Here is a 21805-nt window from a genome sequence, read left to right on the forward strand (position 1 = left end):
ATAAATATGTATTTTCTCACTATCATGTTCTCCAAGGCATGTTTGGCCAGCCAGCAGTTGAGAAACACAGGGATGAACAGATTTCTGAGGGAGGGCAAAATCACCTGAAGGAGAAAGAGATTTAGGCTGTGTTTTGGTGAGTGCTAACGGCATTTATTCATCATCATGCCTCATCAAAGGTCCATATCTTTTGTAAGTTCGGGGAGATATTGAAGGGAAAAATAGCCAGTGGGGGAAGGAGCATTTTGTAGTAACAACATAGGGTAGAGTATCTTATTGAGCACAGACATGCAACATCCTATATATTGCATGAAATGTATTCCCTTTAGGGGGTTGAACCTACTGTACAACACGATCAAAGAACAAATTGCTCACTAGGCATAATGTTCCATAATGCATGCGTTTGATTGGACTCACAGTGATCACAAAGGGAACCGCACTGATCATCTCCAGGATGAAGGGAACACGCAACACTTGCTCCCAAACGTTGCCCTGGAAACACAACAACACACGGAGGTCAGAGAAACTCCATTGTCATGGCAACCTCTGGGATTACCAGATAAAGTGTTCCTTTGACTGGATTTGTGAATGAGATGGCCACATTTACCCTGTTGAACACGGACACAGACAAGGGTGACTCTCCTTTGCTATCTGTTCACTTCCACTTAAAAAGGAGGCATTACTCAGGTTTCAGTCTGTAAGCTTCTTGTACAATTAAGATGTCAAATATCATGTCGCTTTTTTATGTGTTCAGCCACAGCTTGCTTATAGCTAACCGGAGACCTGGTTTGTGTGGGTGGACAGCCAGAGCCAGGCCTTGTGTGTGTCCACAGAGATATCGATGAGGTTTAAGCATTAAAACCTCCACCTCCTCCTTGCCCCCTGACTGACACTGTAGCAGGCTAGGCAGTGTGAGCCATGCTGTGACAGCTCCACAGACCAATAGACACACCGCCAGTTTGCCACGTACATCAAAGAGCAGGGATGCTGGGTAACCCTCCATGGGAAGGGATCAGATCCCACGCTGTCTCTCTCTGGGGGGGGGATTCCTTTATCCCAGTCACTCTCATGCATCTTTCAATAGGGAGAGCCTGTTGAGGCTCCTCAAATACAGGGTCGGCCCGAGCCTTTTTGGGGCCCTAAACGCGATTTGGTTGCCCCCCCTCCACCTCGTGGGCAAAACATTTTAGTGGTCCCCCTCTTGACAGCCCCCCCCCCTTGAATTTAAATTTTAAAGTTCATTTCCTACAATTATACACATTTTGACAGGGGGAGTAGATAAAATGGTGCAGTTTTAAAGCAAGCTTTCTGCAATTCTACGTATTTTGCCATGGCGCAGAGAGAAGTTTAACAATTTTTGTGCAATTCTACACATGTTAATGATATCTGAGTGAAAGTGACCAACAAAATCAATGGGGGCCTCTTGGAGATCAGGGCCACTGGACACATGCCCTGCGTGCTTGGTCGGTATTCGGCCATGACTATGCCTACTACAAGTTTAGATAGCTGGCTAGACTAACTTACCAATCTAACAATCATTAGCTGACCTGGTGAATTGAGTGACAGTCAGTGACTGACATAACAATAGAAAAACTGCTGATGCACATCCACATTTCGAAATTGAACCTCGGTTATTCTACTATTCTAACTCTCAACAGTAAGTTGAGACCCCGACTGAGTCCCACCCCGCCAAAACAAATGTGGGTACCGGGGGTCCTACGTCACTTATGCCTGGAGACGGCCCTGCTCAGATATATGCTTCATCTAGACTGTATATCAAATAATATATCAAAGGATCAAATGATGAGATGTAAAGTACATTCCCCCAGGACATGTCACATGTAGCTACATAGACATATACAGACTGAGGCTTGTTGTTTTGTGGGGCACCAAAATAGCTATTCATCTCCAGCAGTGTCTGTGAAGGGACTCCGTTTCTGTAATCTCAACAGTAAAACACTGTAAAACACACAGTAAAATACAGTACATGTGTTTTACAGCATTAATGCTGTAGATAGCACTGCATTACGGTAAAATGCTGAAAAAGAACCAATCAATCAAGTTTATTTATAAAGCCCTTTTTACATCAGCCGATGTCACAAAGTGCTATACAGAAACCTAGTCTAAAACCCCAAACAGCAAGAAATGCAGATGTAGAAGCACGGTGGCTAGGGAAGAAAACTAGAGAGGAACCAGGTTCTGAGGGGTGGCCAGTCCTCTTCTGGCTGTGCCGGGTGGAGATTATAACAGAACATGGCCAAGATGTTCAAACTTTCATAGATGACCAGCAGGGTCAAATAATAATAATCACAATGGTTTGTAGAGGGTGCAACAGATCAGCACCTCAGGAGTGAATGTCAGTTGGCTTTTCATAGCCGATCATTCAGAGTTAGAGACAGCAGGTGCGGTAGAGAGAGAGAGTTGAAAACAGCAGGTCCGGGACAAGGTAGCGGGTCCGGTGAACAGGTAAAAAATACTGTTATTGACTGTAATTGGAAGCTTCCTGTAAAAAGTACTCTAACATATTGTATTTTTTTACACTAATAGCTTATACCTACTGTAGATTCAAATGATCAGTTTCAGGCGCCAACCTGTCGGGTGAGACACATGAATCTCAAACTATTTTAGTAAATATCTTCTTGAAGCGGCTGTGAAGTGGAAGAATATTTTCAGCAGCTTCTGGGTAGGTACCTTGATTTGTTTAAGTATTTTTATTGCTAGCCAACGTTGAATTACTGCAATTGTTCTTAGCTAACCTAGCTAGCTAGCTTGCTAACGTTTGCTAGCTATCTAGCTAGCCAGCTAGTTAGCTAGCTCAAGTTGACACAACCCAGATAATAATTGTTGTGATTATAGGCTTTTAGGTACACCGCAGCCTCTGAGTGCCATAGAGAATAAACTGAGCACAGATTAGTGACTGTTATGTTTTCACCATTGTTATAGAGATAATGGTTTGTTTCTAGCAGTTCAAAAGATATTACCCATATTATTACCTGCGCAACGTTTATTTTTCCGGATTGACAGGCTGAATTTTACACATAAACCACGTTGTGGGCCGTTATACCAGTCGCGAGCCACCAAAGCGGATCCGAATGAGCAGTGCACCTGTATTGTATCAAGGTGTTCGCCGACCTAAGGTGCTTGCCACTGAGCAGCTGTAACACAGTGTTGCCGGCGGTTGCTAGTAAAGTGGCCAATTTTTTTCCGTCCCAGGATTATATTTCAAGTGGGATAGTAGCCTACACAATAAATAACTCATAGCCATCTAGACGTCACCTTGATACAGTCTACTCAATGGGGAGAGCATGAACGGCAACAACACAGGGACACAGTGTGCTCAGCTGTCACAACCCTGTGTGATTGGGTTCACTGGGCTCTCAGTTTGAATGACCTCTAGTGAGGTAAGTACACACACACAACACCAGCTTGATATGTCCCTTGTCACCTATCTTTTTACCCACAGGGTAACATCCCTGGTGCTCTCTGTCTTTCATTCTATTATTTATTTTTCTATGCTTGTCCTAAGGGTGAGAAGAGCTGACAAATCAGAACTGAGGAGGATTGTTACGCAGCCCCATGATGAACACCTGATTCTGCGCTGACTTCTCTCTCCTAGATGCTCTACTGTCCAAACTGTCCCGTTGTGTGTTTCACCGCCTCTGAGCCCCCTTACCCTCAATACAGTACAGTTGCCCCTGATCATAGGTCTAGGATTGTACCCAATCCCAATTTCAACTTCCTCTCTCTCTTAGTCTCTGTCTCCACACATCCCCCACACACAGGCAAACAATATTGTTTTTAAATTAGTGTTGTAGTGATGCTCTTATTTGGTTACATATGTGTTAACCTGTCTGGGTGAGGTGGGACGCTTGCGTCAACAGCCAGTGGAATCGCGTGGCACGAAATACAAATACCTCAAAAATGCTATAACTTCCATTTCTCAAACATATGACTATTTTACACCATTTTAAAGACAAGACTCTCGTTAATCTAACCACATTGTCCGATTTCAAAAAGGCTTTACAGCGAAAGCAAAACATCAGATTATGTCAGGAGAGTACCCTGCCAAAAATAATCACACAGCCATTTTCAAAGCAAGCATCTATGTCACAAAAACCAAAACCACAGCTAAATGCAGCACTAACCTTTGATGATCTTCATCAGATGACACTCCTAGGACATTATGTTATACAATACATGCATGTTTTGTTCAATCAAGTTCATATTTATATCAAAAAACAGCTTTTTACATTAGTGATGTTCAGAACAAGCATACCCACCGCAAACTTCCGGTGAATTTACTAAATTACTCATGATAAACATTCACAAAATACATAACAATTATTTTAAGAATTATAGATACAGAACTCCTTTATGCAATCGCGGTGTCAGATTTTAAAATAGCTTTTCGGCGAAAGCACATTTTGCAATATTCTGAGTACATAGCCCGGCCATTACGGCTAGCTATTTTGACACCCACCAAGTTTGGGGCTCACCAAACTCAGAATTACTATTAGAAAAATTGGATTACTGTCACGCCCTGACCAGGTGAACTCTTCTATTTTGGTCAGGGTGTGGCATTTCTATAGTTTATTTTCTATGTTTTTGGTATAGCCTTGCTTTGGGGCTTATTTCTATGTTGGGTTCTGTCGAGTCCCAATCAGAGACAGCTGTCGCTAGTTGCCTCTGATTGGGGAATCACATTTAAGTTCCTTTTCCCCCACGATGTTTGTGGGGGTGTTGTCTCTTTTTGTTGGAGCAGTAACGATACGTTTATTCTCTGTTTTGACCGTGTTATTTCAGTCTGTAATAAATAACATGTGTTCGCTCCCAGCTGCGCCTTGGTCCACTTCTTCCTTCCTGCACGACGATCGTTACAATTACCTTTGCTGTTCTTCGTCAGAATGCACACCCAGGACTTCTACTTCAACAACAAATGTTGTTTTGGTTCCAAATAATCCATAGTTATATTCAAATAGCTCTGTTTATTTCGTGACAAAAAATGTCTAAATATTCCATTACCGTACTTCGAAGCATGTCAAACGCTGTTTAAAATAAATTTTTATGCTATTTTTCTTGTAAAATAGCGATAATATTCCAACCGGGCGACGTTGTATTCATTCAAAGGCTGAAAGAAAAAAATTGAGAATTCTCATGAACGCGCATCTTCAGTGTCACTGTCCCCAGGCTGACCACTCACAAATTCTCCTGCTGTTCTTCGCCCAGAGACAGCAAACACCCCATTCCACTTTCTGGCGCCTTCTGAGAACCAATGGAAGCCTTAGAAAATGTCACGTTACAGCAGAGATGCTGTATTTTCGATAGAGATGCCTTCCCCTGTAGCTCAGTTGGTAGAGCATGGTGTTTGCAACGCCAGGGTTGTGGGTTCGATTCCCACGGGGGGGCCAGCACAGAAAAATTATGTATCAAAAAATGAAATGTATGCATTCACTACTGTAGGTCGCTCTGGATAAGAGCGTCTGCTAAAAATGTAAATGTAATGTATGTAGATGCAACAGAAGGACAACAAATTGTCAGACAGGACACTTCCTGTATGGAATCTGCTCAGGTTTTGGCCTGCCATATGAGTTCTGTTATACTCACAGAAACCATTCAAACAGTTTTAGAAACTTTAGAGTGTTTTCTATCTAAATCTAATTATATGCATATTCTCGTTTCTGGGCAAGAGTAGTAACCAGTTTAAATCGGGTACGTTTTTTATTAGGCCGTGCAAATACTGCCCCCTAGCCCCAACAGGTTAACTGTTGTTACTTCTATAGTCAATTATATTGTGTAATTTGTTGTTAATATTGTTACCAATTCAAATATATGTATTTTATGTAGAAATGAAAAGTTTTTCTTACATTTAGTTTTCAGTGAGAATTTCACTGTAAATTTACAGCATTGACCTGGCACCAGAGTTACCAGCGCAATACTGTAATTTTGGGATGCTGTAATCTGTTTTACAGTAAGGGAAATAGTACTGTAAAATATATTACAGCAAAATTACTGTATTACGTTGGCAACTCTGGTGCCTGTATAATTCTGTACATTTACAGGGAACAGATTTACAGTGTACTCACCTTGTAGCTGAGGTACACCAGCAACATGGTCTCGAAAAAGCTGATGAAAGCTACAAGCACCTGGACAGAGATGAAAGGAGAGAGAGAGAGAGAAGGAGAGAGAGAGAAAGAGAGTGGGTGGAATCATCATTTTGATGATTGAACTCCATCAATAAGAAGTTAAAGTGAAGCAATAAACCAGAGAAAGAGAGTGTGTGTGTGTGTGTGTGTGTGTGTGTGTGTGTGTGTGTGTGTGTGTGTGTGTGTGTGTGTGTGTGTGTGTGTGTGTGTGTGTGTGTGCAGACAGCCTTGTTAATATGACAGTTCAACATTGTGTCTGACCTGTAGAGCCCACAAAGGCAGAGGCCTATTCACCCAGATGATAAGAGACCTGCAGACACAGAACCAAGAGAGCACATCATACATGACACAGAGAGAGGAGAGAGGAGAGGAAAGAAGGGAGAGGAAAAAGGAAAGGAAGAGGGAGAAGAAAAGAAAAAGGAGATGTAACGGGGCAAATATTAAAAGGACTCCCTTTCAAATATGATCAATCCAACGTCATAACACCTCTTGTAATTATGTTGTTTACAAGCGAGTGGTTCTGAACTACAGCTGCCATTAGACTACCTCTGTGAAAAAGCATCACAATCAATATTCACAGATAACATGAATGCAGATTTGTTGTGAGAAAGCGGCTCTATCCAGAGGCCTCGGGGCTTATCATGTCTGCTGCTGTTGTGTGTGTGTGTGTGTGTGTGTGTGTGTGTGTGTGTGTGTGTGTGTGTGTGTCCTCTTAGTGTGCTGCCTGGAGCAACAGCCAGCCAAAGTCGTTACTAAGCACACTCTGTCATACTCCTTCCCACGGGGGACCAGTACGGAGAAAAAAATAAAATGTATGAAATGTATGCATTCACTACTGTAAGTCGCTCTGGATAAGAGCGTCTGCTAAATGACTAAAATGTAAGTGTAAATGTTATTCATTTATAGCCGGAGTTTACACAGTGTCACCAGCCACCAATGAAATAAATATGTCCCTGAGCAGGACTGGAGGCAGAGCCCAAGGACCCAGTCACATCTGGGACAGACTCAGTCAGTTGGACGGTCGGTTTGTTGGTCACTCACTCACTCGCTCGCTTACTCACTCACTCACTCACTCGCTCGCTTACTCACTCACTCGTGCCTTTGAATCTCAGTCCACACCACAGGACATTCCACTCCTAGTAAGTACATTTTGGATGAGTGCAAACTAAGTTCACTTTTAAGTGCAAATCATCAGTCCCAAGACTCGTAATTCAAATAGTTTCTGTTTACTTCCCCTTCAGGCTCTGGTCTAGTAAACACACTCACAGCAGCCCCAAGACATTTCCTGTATCAGTCTTTGACTGGTTTACAGACAGCAGCTGCTAATTAGATTATATGGACACTACATACAGTACATATTATGTTGGCATGAAATCCATACAGGTAACATTGTGACAAACTAACGTGCTACTGTAATAATATAATGTTTGCAGGTTGGCATTTATTGTTATGAATCTTGCCCTGGAGGCAGAATGGTCACTAGCTGGCACAGCCACAAAGTCATCAAAACCTAACCCTAACCTTAACCACACTGCTAACCCTAAAGCCTAACCCTAACTTTAAATTAAGACCAAAAAGCACATTTTTGTTTTCATACATTTTTAGGATATAGCCAATTTTTTCTATGCAGTTGACCCATCTAGCGGAAATCGCTCAGATCTGCCTCCAGGGCAAGAGTCATGACAATAAACGTCAACCTGCATAATGTACCATATCTACATCTCCAACCTCTCTATTACTCCAAGTATCATTAACTGTCTGTTGTACATGGTCTCATTACAGTGCTCTGTGGTGGACACGGGATGAACATCTCTGTGACCCTCTGTATTAGACTCCCAGACCAGTCTTGGCTCCTCATTAAAGATGAATTGGACATAAACATGTAAACTTACCAGTCAAACTGGGTCCTGCTGGGGTGGACCGATGCATTCTGTTTGGAACAGTCCAGACTACAGGGGGAAACATGCACAACAAGAGGACTGAAACGTGTCATGTTTGGAACAGTCCAGACTACAGGGGGAAACATGTACAACAAGAGGACTGAAACGTGTCATGTTTGGAACAGTCCAGACTACAGGGGGAAACATGCACAACAAGAGGACTGAAACGTGTCATGTTTGGACATTCAAAGAGTTCTAGCTTCCTGTTTTCCTCAACCCCATCCTATATGACCTCAAATTTCTCTCTCTCTGTTTCCTCCAGAATTGTAACGCCGGTGTTCTCAACATTACCCATTTCTCTCCCCCCTACTCTTTCCCTTTCCACTGTCCTTCCCTACATCTGGTCTCAATCTCCCAGCCCCTGGCCAAGCGAAACTACCTTAAACCCAACCCTTACATCTCATCTTTACCTATCCCTCTTGCTCCATGGTAAGTACTGACTGACCACTCTCCACTAATACTCCTCACTTCCTCTCCACCAATACTCCTCACTCCCTCTCCACCAATACTCCTAACTCCTTCTCCACTGATACTGCTCACTCCCTCTCCACCAATACTCCTAACTCCCTCTCCACTGATACTCCTAACTCCCTCTCCACCAATACTCCTAACTCCCTCTCCACTGATACTCCTAACTCCCTCTCCACCAATACTCCTCACTCCCTCTCCACCAATAATCCTAACTCCCTCTCCACTGATACTCCTAACTCCCTCTCCACCGATACTCCTCACTCCCTCTCCACCAATACTCCTCACTTCCTTTCCACCAATACTTCTCACCCCCTCTCCACTGATACTCCTCACCCCCTCTCCACCAATACTCCTCACTCCCTCTCCACCAATACTCCTCACTCGCTCTCCACCAATACTCCTCACTTCCTCTCCACCAATACTCCTCACCCTCTCTCCACTTATACTCCTCGCCCCCTCTCCACCAATACTCCTCACTCCCTCTCCTCCAATACTCCTCACTTCCTCTCCACCAATACTCCTCACTCCCTCTCCACCAATACTCCTAACTCCCTCTCCACTGATACTCCTAACTCCCTCTCCACCAATACTCCTAACTCCCTCTCCACTGATACTCCTAACTCCCTCTCCACTGATACTCCTAACTCCCTCTCCACTGATACTCCTAACTCTCTCTCCACTGATACTCCTAACTCCCTCTCCACCAATACTCCTAACTCTCTCTCCATCAATACTCCTAACTCCCTCTCCACCGATACTCCTCACTCCCTCTCCACCAATACTCCTCACTCCCTCTCCACCGATACTCCTCACTCCCTCTCCACCGATACTCCTCACTCCCTCTCCACCAATACTCCCCACTCCCTCTCCACCAATACTCCTCACTCCCTCTCCACTGATACTCCTCACCCCCTCTCCACTGATACTCCTCACTCCCTCTCCACCAATACTCCTCACTTCCTCTCCACTGATACTCCTCACTCCCACTCCACCAATACTCCTCACTTCCTCTCCACTGATACTCCTAACTCCCTCTCCATCAATACTCCTAACTTCCTCTCCACTGATACTCCTCACTCCCACTCCACCAATACTCCTCACTTCCTCTCCACTGATACTCCTCACTCCCTCTCCACTGATACTCTTCACTCACTCTCCACCAATACTCCTCACCCCCTCTCCACTGATACTCCTCACCCCCTCTCCACCAATACTCCTCACCCCCTCTCCACTGATACTCCTCACTTCCTCTCCACTGATACTCCTCACTCCCTCTCCACTGATACTCTTCACTCACTCTCCACCAATACTCCTCACCCCCTCTCCACTGATACTCCTCACTTCCTCTCCACTGATACTCCTCACTCCCTCTCCACCAATACTCCTCACCCCCTCTCCACCAATACTCCTCACCCCCTCTCCACTGATACTCCTCACTTCCTCTCCACTGATACTCCTCACTCCCTCTCCACTGATACAATACTCCTCACTCCCTCTCCACTGATACAATACTCCTCACCCCCTCTCCACTGATACTCCTCACTTCCTTTCCACTGATACTCCTCACTTCCTCTCCACCAATACTCCTCACCCCCTTACCACCAATACTACTCACTCACTCTCCACCAATACTCCTCACTCCCTCTCCACTGATACTCATTACTCCCTCTCCACTGATACTCCTCACTCCCTCTCCACCAATACTCCTCACTCCCTCTCCAATACTAAAGCCACTCTTATTTACCCCCCCCCTTCCTCACCAGTCCTGTCTCTCCTCCTGTGGGTCGTCCAGTAGGACTCTGACCATGTAGAGGAGACAGCTCAATACTTTCAGAGAGAAGTTGAACAGCCTCACCCTCAGACCTGCAGCACATAAACCATACCACAGCAAGGCAAGGACTTAATCAATAAAGTCAATCAATTAATCAATTAAACATAATACATTATCATCAACAGGCAGCCCAATTCTGATCTTTTGCCACTAATTGGTATTTTGAACAATCCGATCAGATCTTTTGCCAATAATTGGGTAAAAGATCAGAATTGGGCTGCCAGTGTAAACACAACCATTAGGTTATTGAGAACATTAATGGAACACAGTGGACATTGATAGGACATACAGAACATATAGACATACAGGAATATACCTAGAGCAAGGGGACAACACGTCACACACAGTCAAAACCACTTAGGGAACACCACCGACAGAGCACTTAATGAAGCAACCAATCATGTGAAGGAACACCCAAACAGAAAGGATTATGTAATGACAGCCAGTCCACAGGACAATAAGTAGGAACTTCCTGTCTGAACATTAACAACTCACTGGATCTTTGGTTTTTGATGAAGAACAGCTTGAGGCGCTCCTTGAAAGTGTTTTCATTCACATAGAATTCTACCTGCACCCTGAGAGAGAGAGGGATGGAGAGAGGGAGGGATGGATGGAGGGAGGGATGGAGAGAGGGAGGGATGGAGAGAGGGAGGGATGGATGGAGAATGACCAGTGAAGAAGAAGATGGGTAACAGGTGAATACCAAAGTAAAGGGAGGGGGAGTAGTGGAGATTGAGGGAGAGGTAGATAGATATGGGAAAATAAAAGGAAAGAAATGAGACAACAGAGAGCGAGAATGGAAAAGAGGAGAGTGGAGTGAGAGAATAGAGGTGGAGAGAGAGAGACATAGACAGAGGTGATAATGGTTATAGGAACAGCAGCAATAAGTTGGGAAATAAATAACAGTGTGGTTAGGTTATATTAAAGACGGGAGGAAATGATGTCGCTCTGTGTCTTCCCCAGTCAGTCAGCCTCGCTATCTCTGCTGATTAAATATAGAGCAACAAATGACTTCCCTCTGTTCTGCTGAATTTGAAGAGTCCATAATTACTGCTCTCTCCTCCCTCACCCCCGTCAGTCCCTACAGCCAGACAGACCACATAGTACACACACAGCCAACGCCTGAAATACACACCTCCATATGCCATTAAGATCCTATATCGGTATATGGACACATACAGTTCACGCATGCACACAGGAAGGAACTCAGTCACATGGGATAACATGCAAAACAAACACAAGAGTAGTGAGTGCACACCATGGATACATGCATATGAACACACACACAAATTTGCGCCCGCACGCAGTCCGGCATGCACGCACACATACACACTGTCATCAAGAAATCGAATTTCCTGGTAGACCCCCTCATGAGAGATTGGCCACTTCTTCTGTTCTTTCATCCTACAGAAAGTGGCGTAGAGGAAGGCAGCGCTGGACGACCAGACACAGGATGAAAACAGAGGCCCAGCACACACAGGTGCTCTGCCACACGTACACAGATGAAACTGAAAGGTCACAATCTAATCTCCTTACTGGTGGGGGTCTTCACAGGGTTTTAATACTGTAGATGAAAACCAGGACCCCACATAGTGGTCCCTCAGTCAGTCACACACACACACACACACACACACACACACACACACACACACACACACACACACACACACACACACACACACACACACACACCGTTAGCAACCATACACTCTTAGCACATAGGAAACGTTGCTCTTTGTTGCTATGGTGATGGAGCATCTTTCTCTCTGTCGATATTTCTCTCAGACACGCGCGTTTGCACACACACAGTGTAGATCTGTCAGCCAACTCTTTGTATACATGAACATGCTGAATAAAATGCTGAAAAAACACCAAGGAGAGTAAAATGCACAATTGGGTAAGAAACGTATTTCCAACCGAATGAAGTGAGAAAACTTTACACAATGCACTTCCCATTAAAGTGGCAGTAGGGAAGCTAAAGAGATTGATTACTCCTATCTGCAGACAACCATTACCACTAAACACCCATGTCCCATAACATATTTACTGTAGGCTCTACCTTTCATTAACATCTGGCCTTAAAGTACACATAATTGCCTGCTATACCACAATATATGTAAATAGGTAACAGAGTCATAACAGTTAAAGAATACGGCTGATCTGGGAACAGTGTGTGTCGCACTTTAAATGATTGAATGACCCTCATTATCACTAGATACAGAGCTAAAGCCATGGTACATTAGGCAGGCTGGGGTTTAGATGGTATGGTATTGTGGCAGTGGATTTGAACTGGGTCCGTACTAATTCCTACATTAGCACTGATAAGATCAAAGTATTAGCTCAAGAAAATGTTCCACTTTGTAATGGAGGTAGTCCTCTACACAGTCAGTACTATGAAGCACAATCTGGAATTTTCTGTACAGCATCAGCCTCTAAATTAAATTTAGATAAACAAAGTAAAAATGGTGAGTGCTCTGCTTTCTGGCAACTGTCCCTGTTTTCCACACATTAATCTGTTTTACTTACAACTAAACCCTATCAGGCTCTTCCTCCTACCTTCCCTCTCCCATCCTCCTCCTCCTCCTTCTACCTTCCCTCTCCCATCCCCCTCCTCCTCCTACCTTCCCCCTCCCATCCCCCTCCTCCTCCTACCTTCCCCCTCCCATCCCCCTCCTCCTCCTACCTTCCCTCTCCCATCCCCCTCCTCCTCCTACCTTCCCTCTCCCATCCCCCTCCTCCTACCTTCCCTCTCCCACCCCCTCCTCCTCCTTCCTTTCCTCTCCCATCCTCCTCCTCCTCCTCCTCCTACCTTCCCTCTCCCATCCCCCTTCTCCTACCTTCCCTCTCCCATCCCCCTCCCCCCCTACCTTTCTCCCATCCCCCTCCCCATCTACCTTCCCTCTCCCATCCCCCTCCTCCTACCTTCCCTCTCCCATCCCCCTCCTCCTATCTTCCCTCTCCCATCCCCCTCCTCCTCCTACCTTCCCTCTCCCATCCCCCTCCTCCTCCTACCTTCCCTCTCCCATCCCCCTCCTCCTACCTTCCCTCTCCCATCCCCCTCCTCCTCCTTCCTTTCCTCTCCCATCCTCCTCCTCCTCCTCCTCCTACCTTCCCTCTCCCATCCCCCTTCTCCTACCTTCCCTCTCCCATCCCCCTCCCCCCTACCTTTCTCCCATCCCCCTCCCCATCTACCTTCCCTCTCCCATCCCCCTCCTCCTACCTTCCCTCTCCCATCCCCCTCCTCCTACCTTCCCTCTCCCATCCCCCTCCTCCTATCTTCCCTCTCCCATCCCCCTCCTACCTTCCCTCTCCCACCCCCCTCCTCCTCCTACCTTCAGTCTGCTGTTAATTACCCATCTCTTAATCATTCCATCATCCTGCCTCCCCCCACTATTGTTATTTCCTTTCTCTACATACTAAAGGTGATCACCCTTTCAGCCATCCAACCATCCATGTCTCTATTTATGAGTGTCTTTATAGTCCCTCCAACTCTGAAAGAATCCATGGCAACTTTCCACAGCAACGAACAAATCATTTGAAAAGTCAGTCTGCTCCTGATGTGCTTCTAAGAGGCAGCTTTTAGACTTGAGGGGGCCACAGAAGAGAAGAAGTAAAGTGGAAATATAGCCGTGGGATAGATTATAGTGTGATTTGTTATCTAAAGGAGGGAAACAAGAAAAACACATTAAAAAGTCATGAAGAACATTATTTCAAAGCCAAAGAAGAACAAACCACACAATAACACATCGCTTCTAGCAATAACCTGGCTACTTTTTCCAAAAAGCTTTACTCATTATGATGTAAGAGTAGATAATTGCTCAAAATAATTGCTTTGGTAGATTAAATCTTTGAATTGTATTAGTGAAAAAAGGGCAAATATTGCTTCAAACACAGAAACCTGTCAGATTGAACCCGAGATAAGGTTAATTATTATTGATGATTGATTATTTTGTTCTTTAAATACACCATCTATAAGATTTAATGTGGTTCATGGTCATTAACTAAACCTATTTTAAACAACAAAAATAATTGTTTGCCTACTAAAATGACATAAACCTACTGCAAAGAACCTAGAACAACTTGGAACAGCTGTTGTAACAACGGTTGATTTACAAATGGTTGTAGTGGTAAAATGTGATGGATTGATAAACAATGGATGGACTAATACAACCTTGGATTGTGGGTTATGATAGGGTAAAACAGACACTTGTACTAAGACGGGGAATATCATTTATAACAATCAATCAAATGATGACGTTGATCTCATGGATCAAGTCCTTGCATCCATAGCTCTACGAATTTGAAAGTGTTTTCATAACCATGACCCATCCTTCAGCTTACCAAAGACAGTGGCCCAGGCTATTGAAATCACTGATTGTGCCTTTAATGTTTTTGAGCGCTGAGTGAAACAATGGTGGTGTGTGAGGTGTGACACTCACCAGGTGACAAGCGATAGACTAACCTGCCCTCGAGAAGACAACCGTTGGAAAAGAGAGGAAACTGTCTGACGGTTGCTAGGAGTGGTGGTAGGAGTCAGGCGCAGAGAGCAGAGGTACAGAACTTCGTGTTTATTTAGAACAAAGGCCAACACGATAAACGCCAACACAAACGGCGTGGGTAAATTGCCAAGTGCCCAAAACAGGAGCACAGCCTGCAATTAAATAACACGTAAATAAACGCCAGCACATCCAACGATAAATTACAACCTGACGCTAAAATAATCCCGCACAACACTGGGCGGGCTAACCAGGCTTAAATAACCAAAATCAATAAACCAAATGAGGGACAGGTGCAAACAATAAGACATACCAAACGAAAAGGAAAAAAGGATCAGCGGCGGCTAGTAGGTCGGTGACGACGACCGCCGAGCGCCGCCCGAGCAGGCAGGGGAGCCACCTTCGATGGGATTCGTGACAGTACCCCCCTCCTGACGCGCGGCTCCCGCAGCGCGCCGCCACCGACCTCGAGGGCGACCCGGAGGACGAGGTGCAGGGCGATCCCCATGAAGGCGGTGGAACTCCCTCAGTAGTGGGGGGTCCAAAATGTCCCTCCTGGGTACCCAGCACCTCTCCTCCGCGCCGTACCCCTCCCAGTCGACGAGGTACTGTAGGCCCCCCCCCCGAAGTCTGGAGTCCAGAATGGCGCGTATCCTATACGCCGGGGACCCCCCAATGTCCAGCGGGGGGGGAGGAACCTCCGGCACCTCACCTTCCTGCATGGGACCAGCCACCACCGGCCTGAGGAGAGACACATGAAACGAGGGGTTAATACGGTAGTAAGATGGAAGTTGTAATCGGTAACACACCTCGTTTATCCTCCTCAGGACTTTAAACGGCCCTACACACTGCGGGCCCAGCTTCCGGCAGGGCAAGCGGAGGGGCAGGTTTCTAGCCGAGAGCCAGACTCGATCCCCTGGTGCAAACACAGGGGTCTCACTGCGGTGCTGGTCAGCGCTCTTCTTTTGCCGTCCACTCGCCTTTGTGAGTGCGTCCTTGACGGCTCTCCATGTGTCCTTCGAGCGCTGCACCCAATCCTCCACCGCAGGAGCCTCGGTCTGGCTCTGGTGCCATGGAGCCAGGACCGGCTGGTAGCCCAACACGCACTGGAATGGTGACATGTTGGTAGATGAGTGCCGTAGAGAATTTTGGGCTATTTCTGCCCATGGCACGTATCTCGCCCATTCTCTGGGCCGGTCCTGGCAATACGTCCTTAGAAACCTACCCACCTCTTGGTTCACCCTCTCCACCTGCCCATTACTCTCGGGGTGGAAACCCGAGGTCAGGCTGACCGAGACCCCCAAACGTTCCATGAACGCCCTCCAAACTCTGGACGTGAACTGGGGTCCCCGATCAGAAACGATGTCCTCGGGCACCCCGTAGTGCCGGAAGACATGGGTAAACAGTGCCTCCGCAGTCTGCAGAGCCGTAGGGAGACCGGGCAACGGGATGAGACGACAGGACGTCGAGAACCGATCCACAACGACCAGGATAGTGGTGTTCCCCTGAGATACGGGAAGGTCAGTGAGGAAGTCCACTGACAAGTGTGACCACGGCCGCTGTGGAACGGGGAGGGGGTGTAATTTCCCTCTAGGCAGGTGTCGAGGAGCCTTGCTCTGAGCGCACACCGAGCAGGAGGAAACATAGAACCGCACGTCCTTACCCAAGGTGGGCCACCAGTACTTCCCCCTCAGGTTCCGCACTGTCCTCTCAATCCCAGGGTGACCCGAAGAGGGGAGATTATGGGCCCATCGAATCAATCGATCACGGAGACCAAGCGGTACGTACTGAACACCTGCCGGACACTGCGATGGTGCAGGTTCCGACCGTAACGCCCGCTCTATCTCCGCGTCCAGCTCCCATACCACCGGAGCTACCAAACACGACGCCGGAAGAATGGGAGCTGGATCGATGGCCCTCTCCTCGGTGTCATATAGGCGGGACAGTGCGTCGGCCTTCGTGTTCTGTGAACCTGGCCGATAAGAGATCGTGAACCGGAAACGGGTAAAGAACATGGCCCACCTGGCCTGACGCGGATTCAGTCTCCTAGCTGCCCGGATGTACTCGAGATTACGGTGGTCAGTCCAGATGAGGAAAGGGTGCCTAGCCCCCTCAAGCCAATGTCTCCACACCTTCAGAGCCCTGACCACAGCTAACAACTCCCTGTCCCCCACGTCATAGTTCTGCTCCGCCGGCCCCAGCTTCCTAGAAAAGAAAGCGCACGGGCGGAGTTTGGGTGGCGTGCCCGAGCGCTGTGATAGCACGGCCCCCACCCCAGTCTCGGACGCGTCCACCTCCACTATGAATGCCAAAGAGGGATCCGGATGAGCCAGCACCGGAGCAACGGTAAACAGCTCCTTCAGGCGACTGAACGCTCTGTTCGCCTCTGTTGACCAGCGCAAGCGCGCCGGACCCCCCTTCAGCAGTGAGGTAATGGGAGCCGCAACTTGACCAAAGCCCCGGATAAACCTCCGGTAGTAATTGGCAAACCCTAAAAACCGCTGCACCTCCTTTACCGTGGTCGGAGTCGGCCAATTACGCACGGCTTTAACGCGGTCATCCTCCATTACCACCCCCGAGGTGGAAATGCGATACCCCAGGAAGGAAACGGCTCGTTTGAAAAACTCACATTTCTCAGCCTTGACGTACAGGTCATTCTCCAGCAGTCGTCCAAGCACCTTGCGCACCAGGGAGACATGCGCGGCGCGGGTGGCGGAATAAATCAGGATGTCGTCAATATACACCACCACCCCCTGCCCGTGCAGGTCCCTGAGAATCTCGTCAACAAAGGATTGAAAGACGGCTGGAGCATTCTTTAACCCGTACGGCATGACGAGGTACTCATAGTGGCCCGATGTGGTACTGAATGCGGTTTTCCACTCGTCTCCTCCCCGGATACGCACCAGATTGTAAGCGCTCCTGAGGTCCAGTTTCGTGAAAAACCGCGCGCCGTGAAATGATTCCACCGCCGTAGCGATGAGAGGTAGTGGGTAACTGAACCCTACTGTGATGGAATTTAGACCTCTATAATCAATGCACGGGCGCAAACCTCCATCCTTTTTCTTCACGAAAAAGAAACTCGAGGAGACGGGTGACATGGAGGGCCGTATATACCCCTGTCTCAGAGATTCCGTGACATATGTCTCCATAGCCAACGTCTCCTCTTGTGACAATGGGTACACATGACTCCTGGGAAGTGCAGCGTTTACCTGGAGATTTATCACGCAATCCCCTCGTCGATGAGGTGGTAATCGGGTCGCCCTCTTTTTACAGAAGGCGATAGCCAAATCGGCATATTCTGAGGGAATGCGCACTGTGGAAACCTGGTCTGGACTCTCCACCGTCGTCGCACCGATGGAAACTCCCTTACACCTGCCTGAGCACTCCTCTGACCACCCTCTGAGAACCCCCTGTCTCCACGAAATATTGGGATTGTGATTGGCCAGCCAGGGAATCCCCAGCACCACTGGAAACGCAGGAGAATCAATGAGGAAGAGACTAATCCGTTCCCCATGATCCCCCTGCGTTACCATGTCCAGTGGCACCGTGGCCTCCCTGACCAGTCCTGACCCTAATGGTCGGCTATCTAAGGAGTGCACGGGGAAAGGTTGGTCCAACGATACCAGGGGAATCCCTAGCCTTAATGCGAGCCCACGATCCATAAAGTTTCCAGCTGCGCCTGAATCGACTAGCGCCTTATGCTGGAAAGAGGGAGAAAACAAGGGGAAAGTTACTAAAACGAACATGTGACCAACAGGGGGCTCTGGGTGAGGTTGGTGCTTACTCACCTGAGATGGACGAGGAGTGCTCCGCCTGCCATCCCGATTCCCAGAGGAGCTCCCCCAGCACCGGTCGGTAGTGTGTCCTCTCCGACCACACTGGGGACAAGGGGAGCCTCCTCCTCCGGTTCCCCTGGACGCGGCCCCCCCTAGCTCCATAGGAATGGGAGCTGGAGGACCTGGAGGTGGAACCAACAGGGCCCCGTCTGGACGCCCGCGCGCAGCCAGCAGATTGTCAAGACGAATGGACATGTCGATCAGTTCATCAAGTGACAGGGTAGTGTCCCGACAGGCTAGCTCACGGCGGACGTCCTCCCGGAGGCTACACCTATAGTGGTCCATCAGGGCCCTGTCGTTCCACCCCGCTCCAGCAGCCAAGGTCCGGAACTCCAGAGCAAAGTCCTGTGCGCTCCTCGTCTCCTGACGCAGGTGGAACAGCCGTTCACCCGCCGCCCGGCCTTCAGCTGGGTGGTCGAACACGGCCCGGAAACGGCGGGTGAACTCGGGGTAATGATCCCTTGCCGAGTCTGGGCCATACCACACTGCGTTGGCCCACTCCAGGGCACGTCCCGTTAAGCAGGAGACGAGGACGCTTACGCTCTCCTCTCCCGAGGGAGTTGGATGAACGGTAGCCAGGTACAAATCCAACTGTAGCAGGAACCCCTGGCACCCAGCCGCCGCTCCATCGTACTCCCTGGGGAGAGCCAGGCGTAGGGCTCCGGGTCCGGACGTCGGTGGAGGGGTAGATGGTGGAGGGGGATTTGGTGCTGGGGATGCGGTAGGGAGGCCACTCCTCTCCCATCGGTCCATCCTTTCCATCATCTGCTCCATCGCTGAGCCGATTCGGTGGAGGATGGTGGTATGGTGAAGGACCCGTTCCTCCATCGATGGGAGAGGAGGGGAGGCTGCTCCTGCTGACTCCATAGGTGGTGCGGGATTCTGTCTGACGGTTGCTAGGAGTGGTGGTAGGAGTCAGGCGCAGAGAGCAGAGGTACAGAACTTCGTGTTTATTTAGAACAAAGGCCAACACGATAAACGCCAACACAAACGGCGTGGGTAAATTGCCAAGTGCCCAAAACAGGAGCACAGCCTGCAATTAAATAACACGTAAATAAACGCCAGCACATCCAACGATAAATTACAACCTGACGCTAAAATAATCCCGCACAACACTGGGCGGGCTAACCAGGCTTAAATAACCGAAATCAATAAACCAAATGAGGGACAGGTGCAAACAATAAGACATACCAAACGAAAAGGAAAAAAGGATCAGCGGCGGCTAGTAGGTCGGTGACGATGACCGCCGAGCGCCGCCCGAGCAGGCAGGGGAGCCACCTTCGATGGGATTCGTGACAGAAACAGAACAAAGAGTTTGAAGCTTTACTATCAGTTCAAGTGCAATTTATCAAACTAATTATTCCTTTCTATAATAAAGGATTCATGGTGATTTAAACCACAGGTCTTCCCTGACGGTAATAAAAAGTAACAAACTACTGAAAAAACGTTCCCTGCTAGATTAAAGACAACAGCGAGAAAAGGCCAGGGTTCATCTAATGGTGAGCCATGCAAAATTAGGCCTGAGGGAAGACATTTGCATTTCTGAATTTGCATTTATGAGAGCATAAGAGAAAGTGTGAGAGAGGGAGAGAAGAGAGAGAGAGATATATGTAAGACAGAACAAGAAAGAGAGAGAGAGATAGAGAAAAGAGAGAGAGAAAGAAGGAGAGAGAAAAAAAAGAGAAAGAGAGAGAGAGAGAGATCTCTAAGATCTTGGTCTCCTGCTAATTTCCCTCCCTGTGTCTAATGGCACAGCACTGACCTGAGTGAGGACCAGAGAGACAACTGACCATCCCCATCACAGCACTGACCTGAGTGAGCACCAGAGAGACAACAGACCATCCCCATCACAGCACTGACCCGAGTGAGGACCAGAGAGACAACAGACCTCACACTGACCATCCCCATCACAGCACTGACCCGAGTGAGGACCAGAGAGACAACAGACCTCACACTGACCATCCCCATCACAGCACTGACCCGAGTGAGGACCAGAGAGACAACAGACCTCACACTGACCATCCCCATCACAGCACTGACCCGAGTGAGGACCAGAGAGACAACAGACCTCACACTGACCATCCCCATCACAGCACTGACCCGAGTGAGCACCAGAGAGACAACAGACCTCACACTGACCATCCCCATCACAGCACTACTGACCCATCACAACCTTTATACAGCAGTTAATACAATACATTTACATTTTAGTCATTTAGCAGACACTCTTATCCAGAGCGACTTACAGTAGTGAATGCATACATTTCATACATTTTTCATACATTTTTTTCTCCGTACTGGTCCCCCGTGGGAATCGAACCCACAACCCTGGCGTTGCAAACACCATGCTCTACCAACTGAGCCACACGGGACCAACTCTACCAACTGAGCCACACGGGAATACAAATCAAATCAAATGAAACTTTATTTGTCAAATGCGCCGAATACAACAAGTCTAGACCTTACCGTGAAATGCTTACTTACAAGCCCTTAACCAACAGTGCAGTTCAAGAAGAGTTAAGAAAATATTGACCAAATAAACTAAAGTAAAAATTTTTTTAAAAAGTAACACAATAACATAACAAAAACGAGGCTATATACAGGGGGTACCGGTACCAAGTCAGTGTGCGGGGGTACAGGTTAGTCGAGGTAATTTGTACATGTAGTTGGGGTGAAGTGACTATGCATAGATAATAAACAGCGAGTAGCAGCAGTTTTCTCTGTCGTAGCAGAGAAAACAGTCTATGACTTGGGTGACTGGAGTCTCTGACAATATTATGGGCTTTCCTCTGACACTGCCTATTATATAGGTCCTGGATGGCAGGAAGCTTGGCCCTAGTGATGTACTGGGCTGTACGCATTACCCTCTGTAGCGCGTTACGGTCAGATGCTGAGCAGTTGCCATACCAGGCCGGGATGCAACCGGTCAGGATGCTCTTGATGGTGCAGCTGTAGAACTTTTTGAGGATCTAGGGACCCATGCCAAATCCTTTCAGTCTCCTGAGGGGGAAAAGGTTTTGTCGTGACCTCTTCACGACCGTTTTGGTGTGCTTGGACCATGTTAGTTTGTTGGTGATGTGGACACCAA

General features: G+C 47.6%; 1 protein-coding gene across 1 annotated transcript in view; it reads right to left on the minus strand.

Annotated features, from left to right (window-relative positions):
• Window positions 1-21805, minus strand: part of LOC115171567 (potassium channel subfamily T member 2) — a 90336-nt gene that overhangs the window by 45710 nt on the left and 22821 nt on the right. Inside the window, exons 2-8 of the mRNA XM_029728515.1 lie at window positions 10881-10960; window positions 10315-10417; window positions 8036-8092; window positions 6405-6453; window positions 6084-6143; window positions 418-492; window positions 21-104 (exon numbers count right to left, since the gene is read on the minus strand). Of these exons, the coding sequence (XP_029584375.1) occupies window positions 21-104; window positions 418-492; window positions 6084-6143; window positions 6405-6453; window positions 8036-8092; window positions 10315-10417; window positions 10881-10960 (508 nt within the window). The remainder of the gene's footprint in view (window positions 1-20; window positions 105-417; window positions 493-6083; window positions 6144-6404; window positions 6454-8035; window positions 8093-10314; window positions 10418-10880; window positions 10961-21805) is intronic.

The sequence above is a fragment of the Salmo trutta genome, chromosome 32 (assembly GCF_901001165.1).
Source record: "Salmo trutta chromosome 32, fSalTru1.1, whole genome shotgun sequence".
NCBI lineage: Eukaryota > Metazoa > Chordata > Actinopteri > Salmoniformes > Salmonidae > Salmo > Salmo trutta.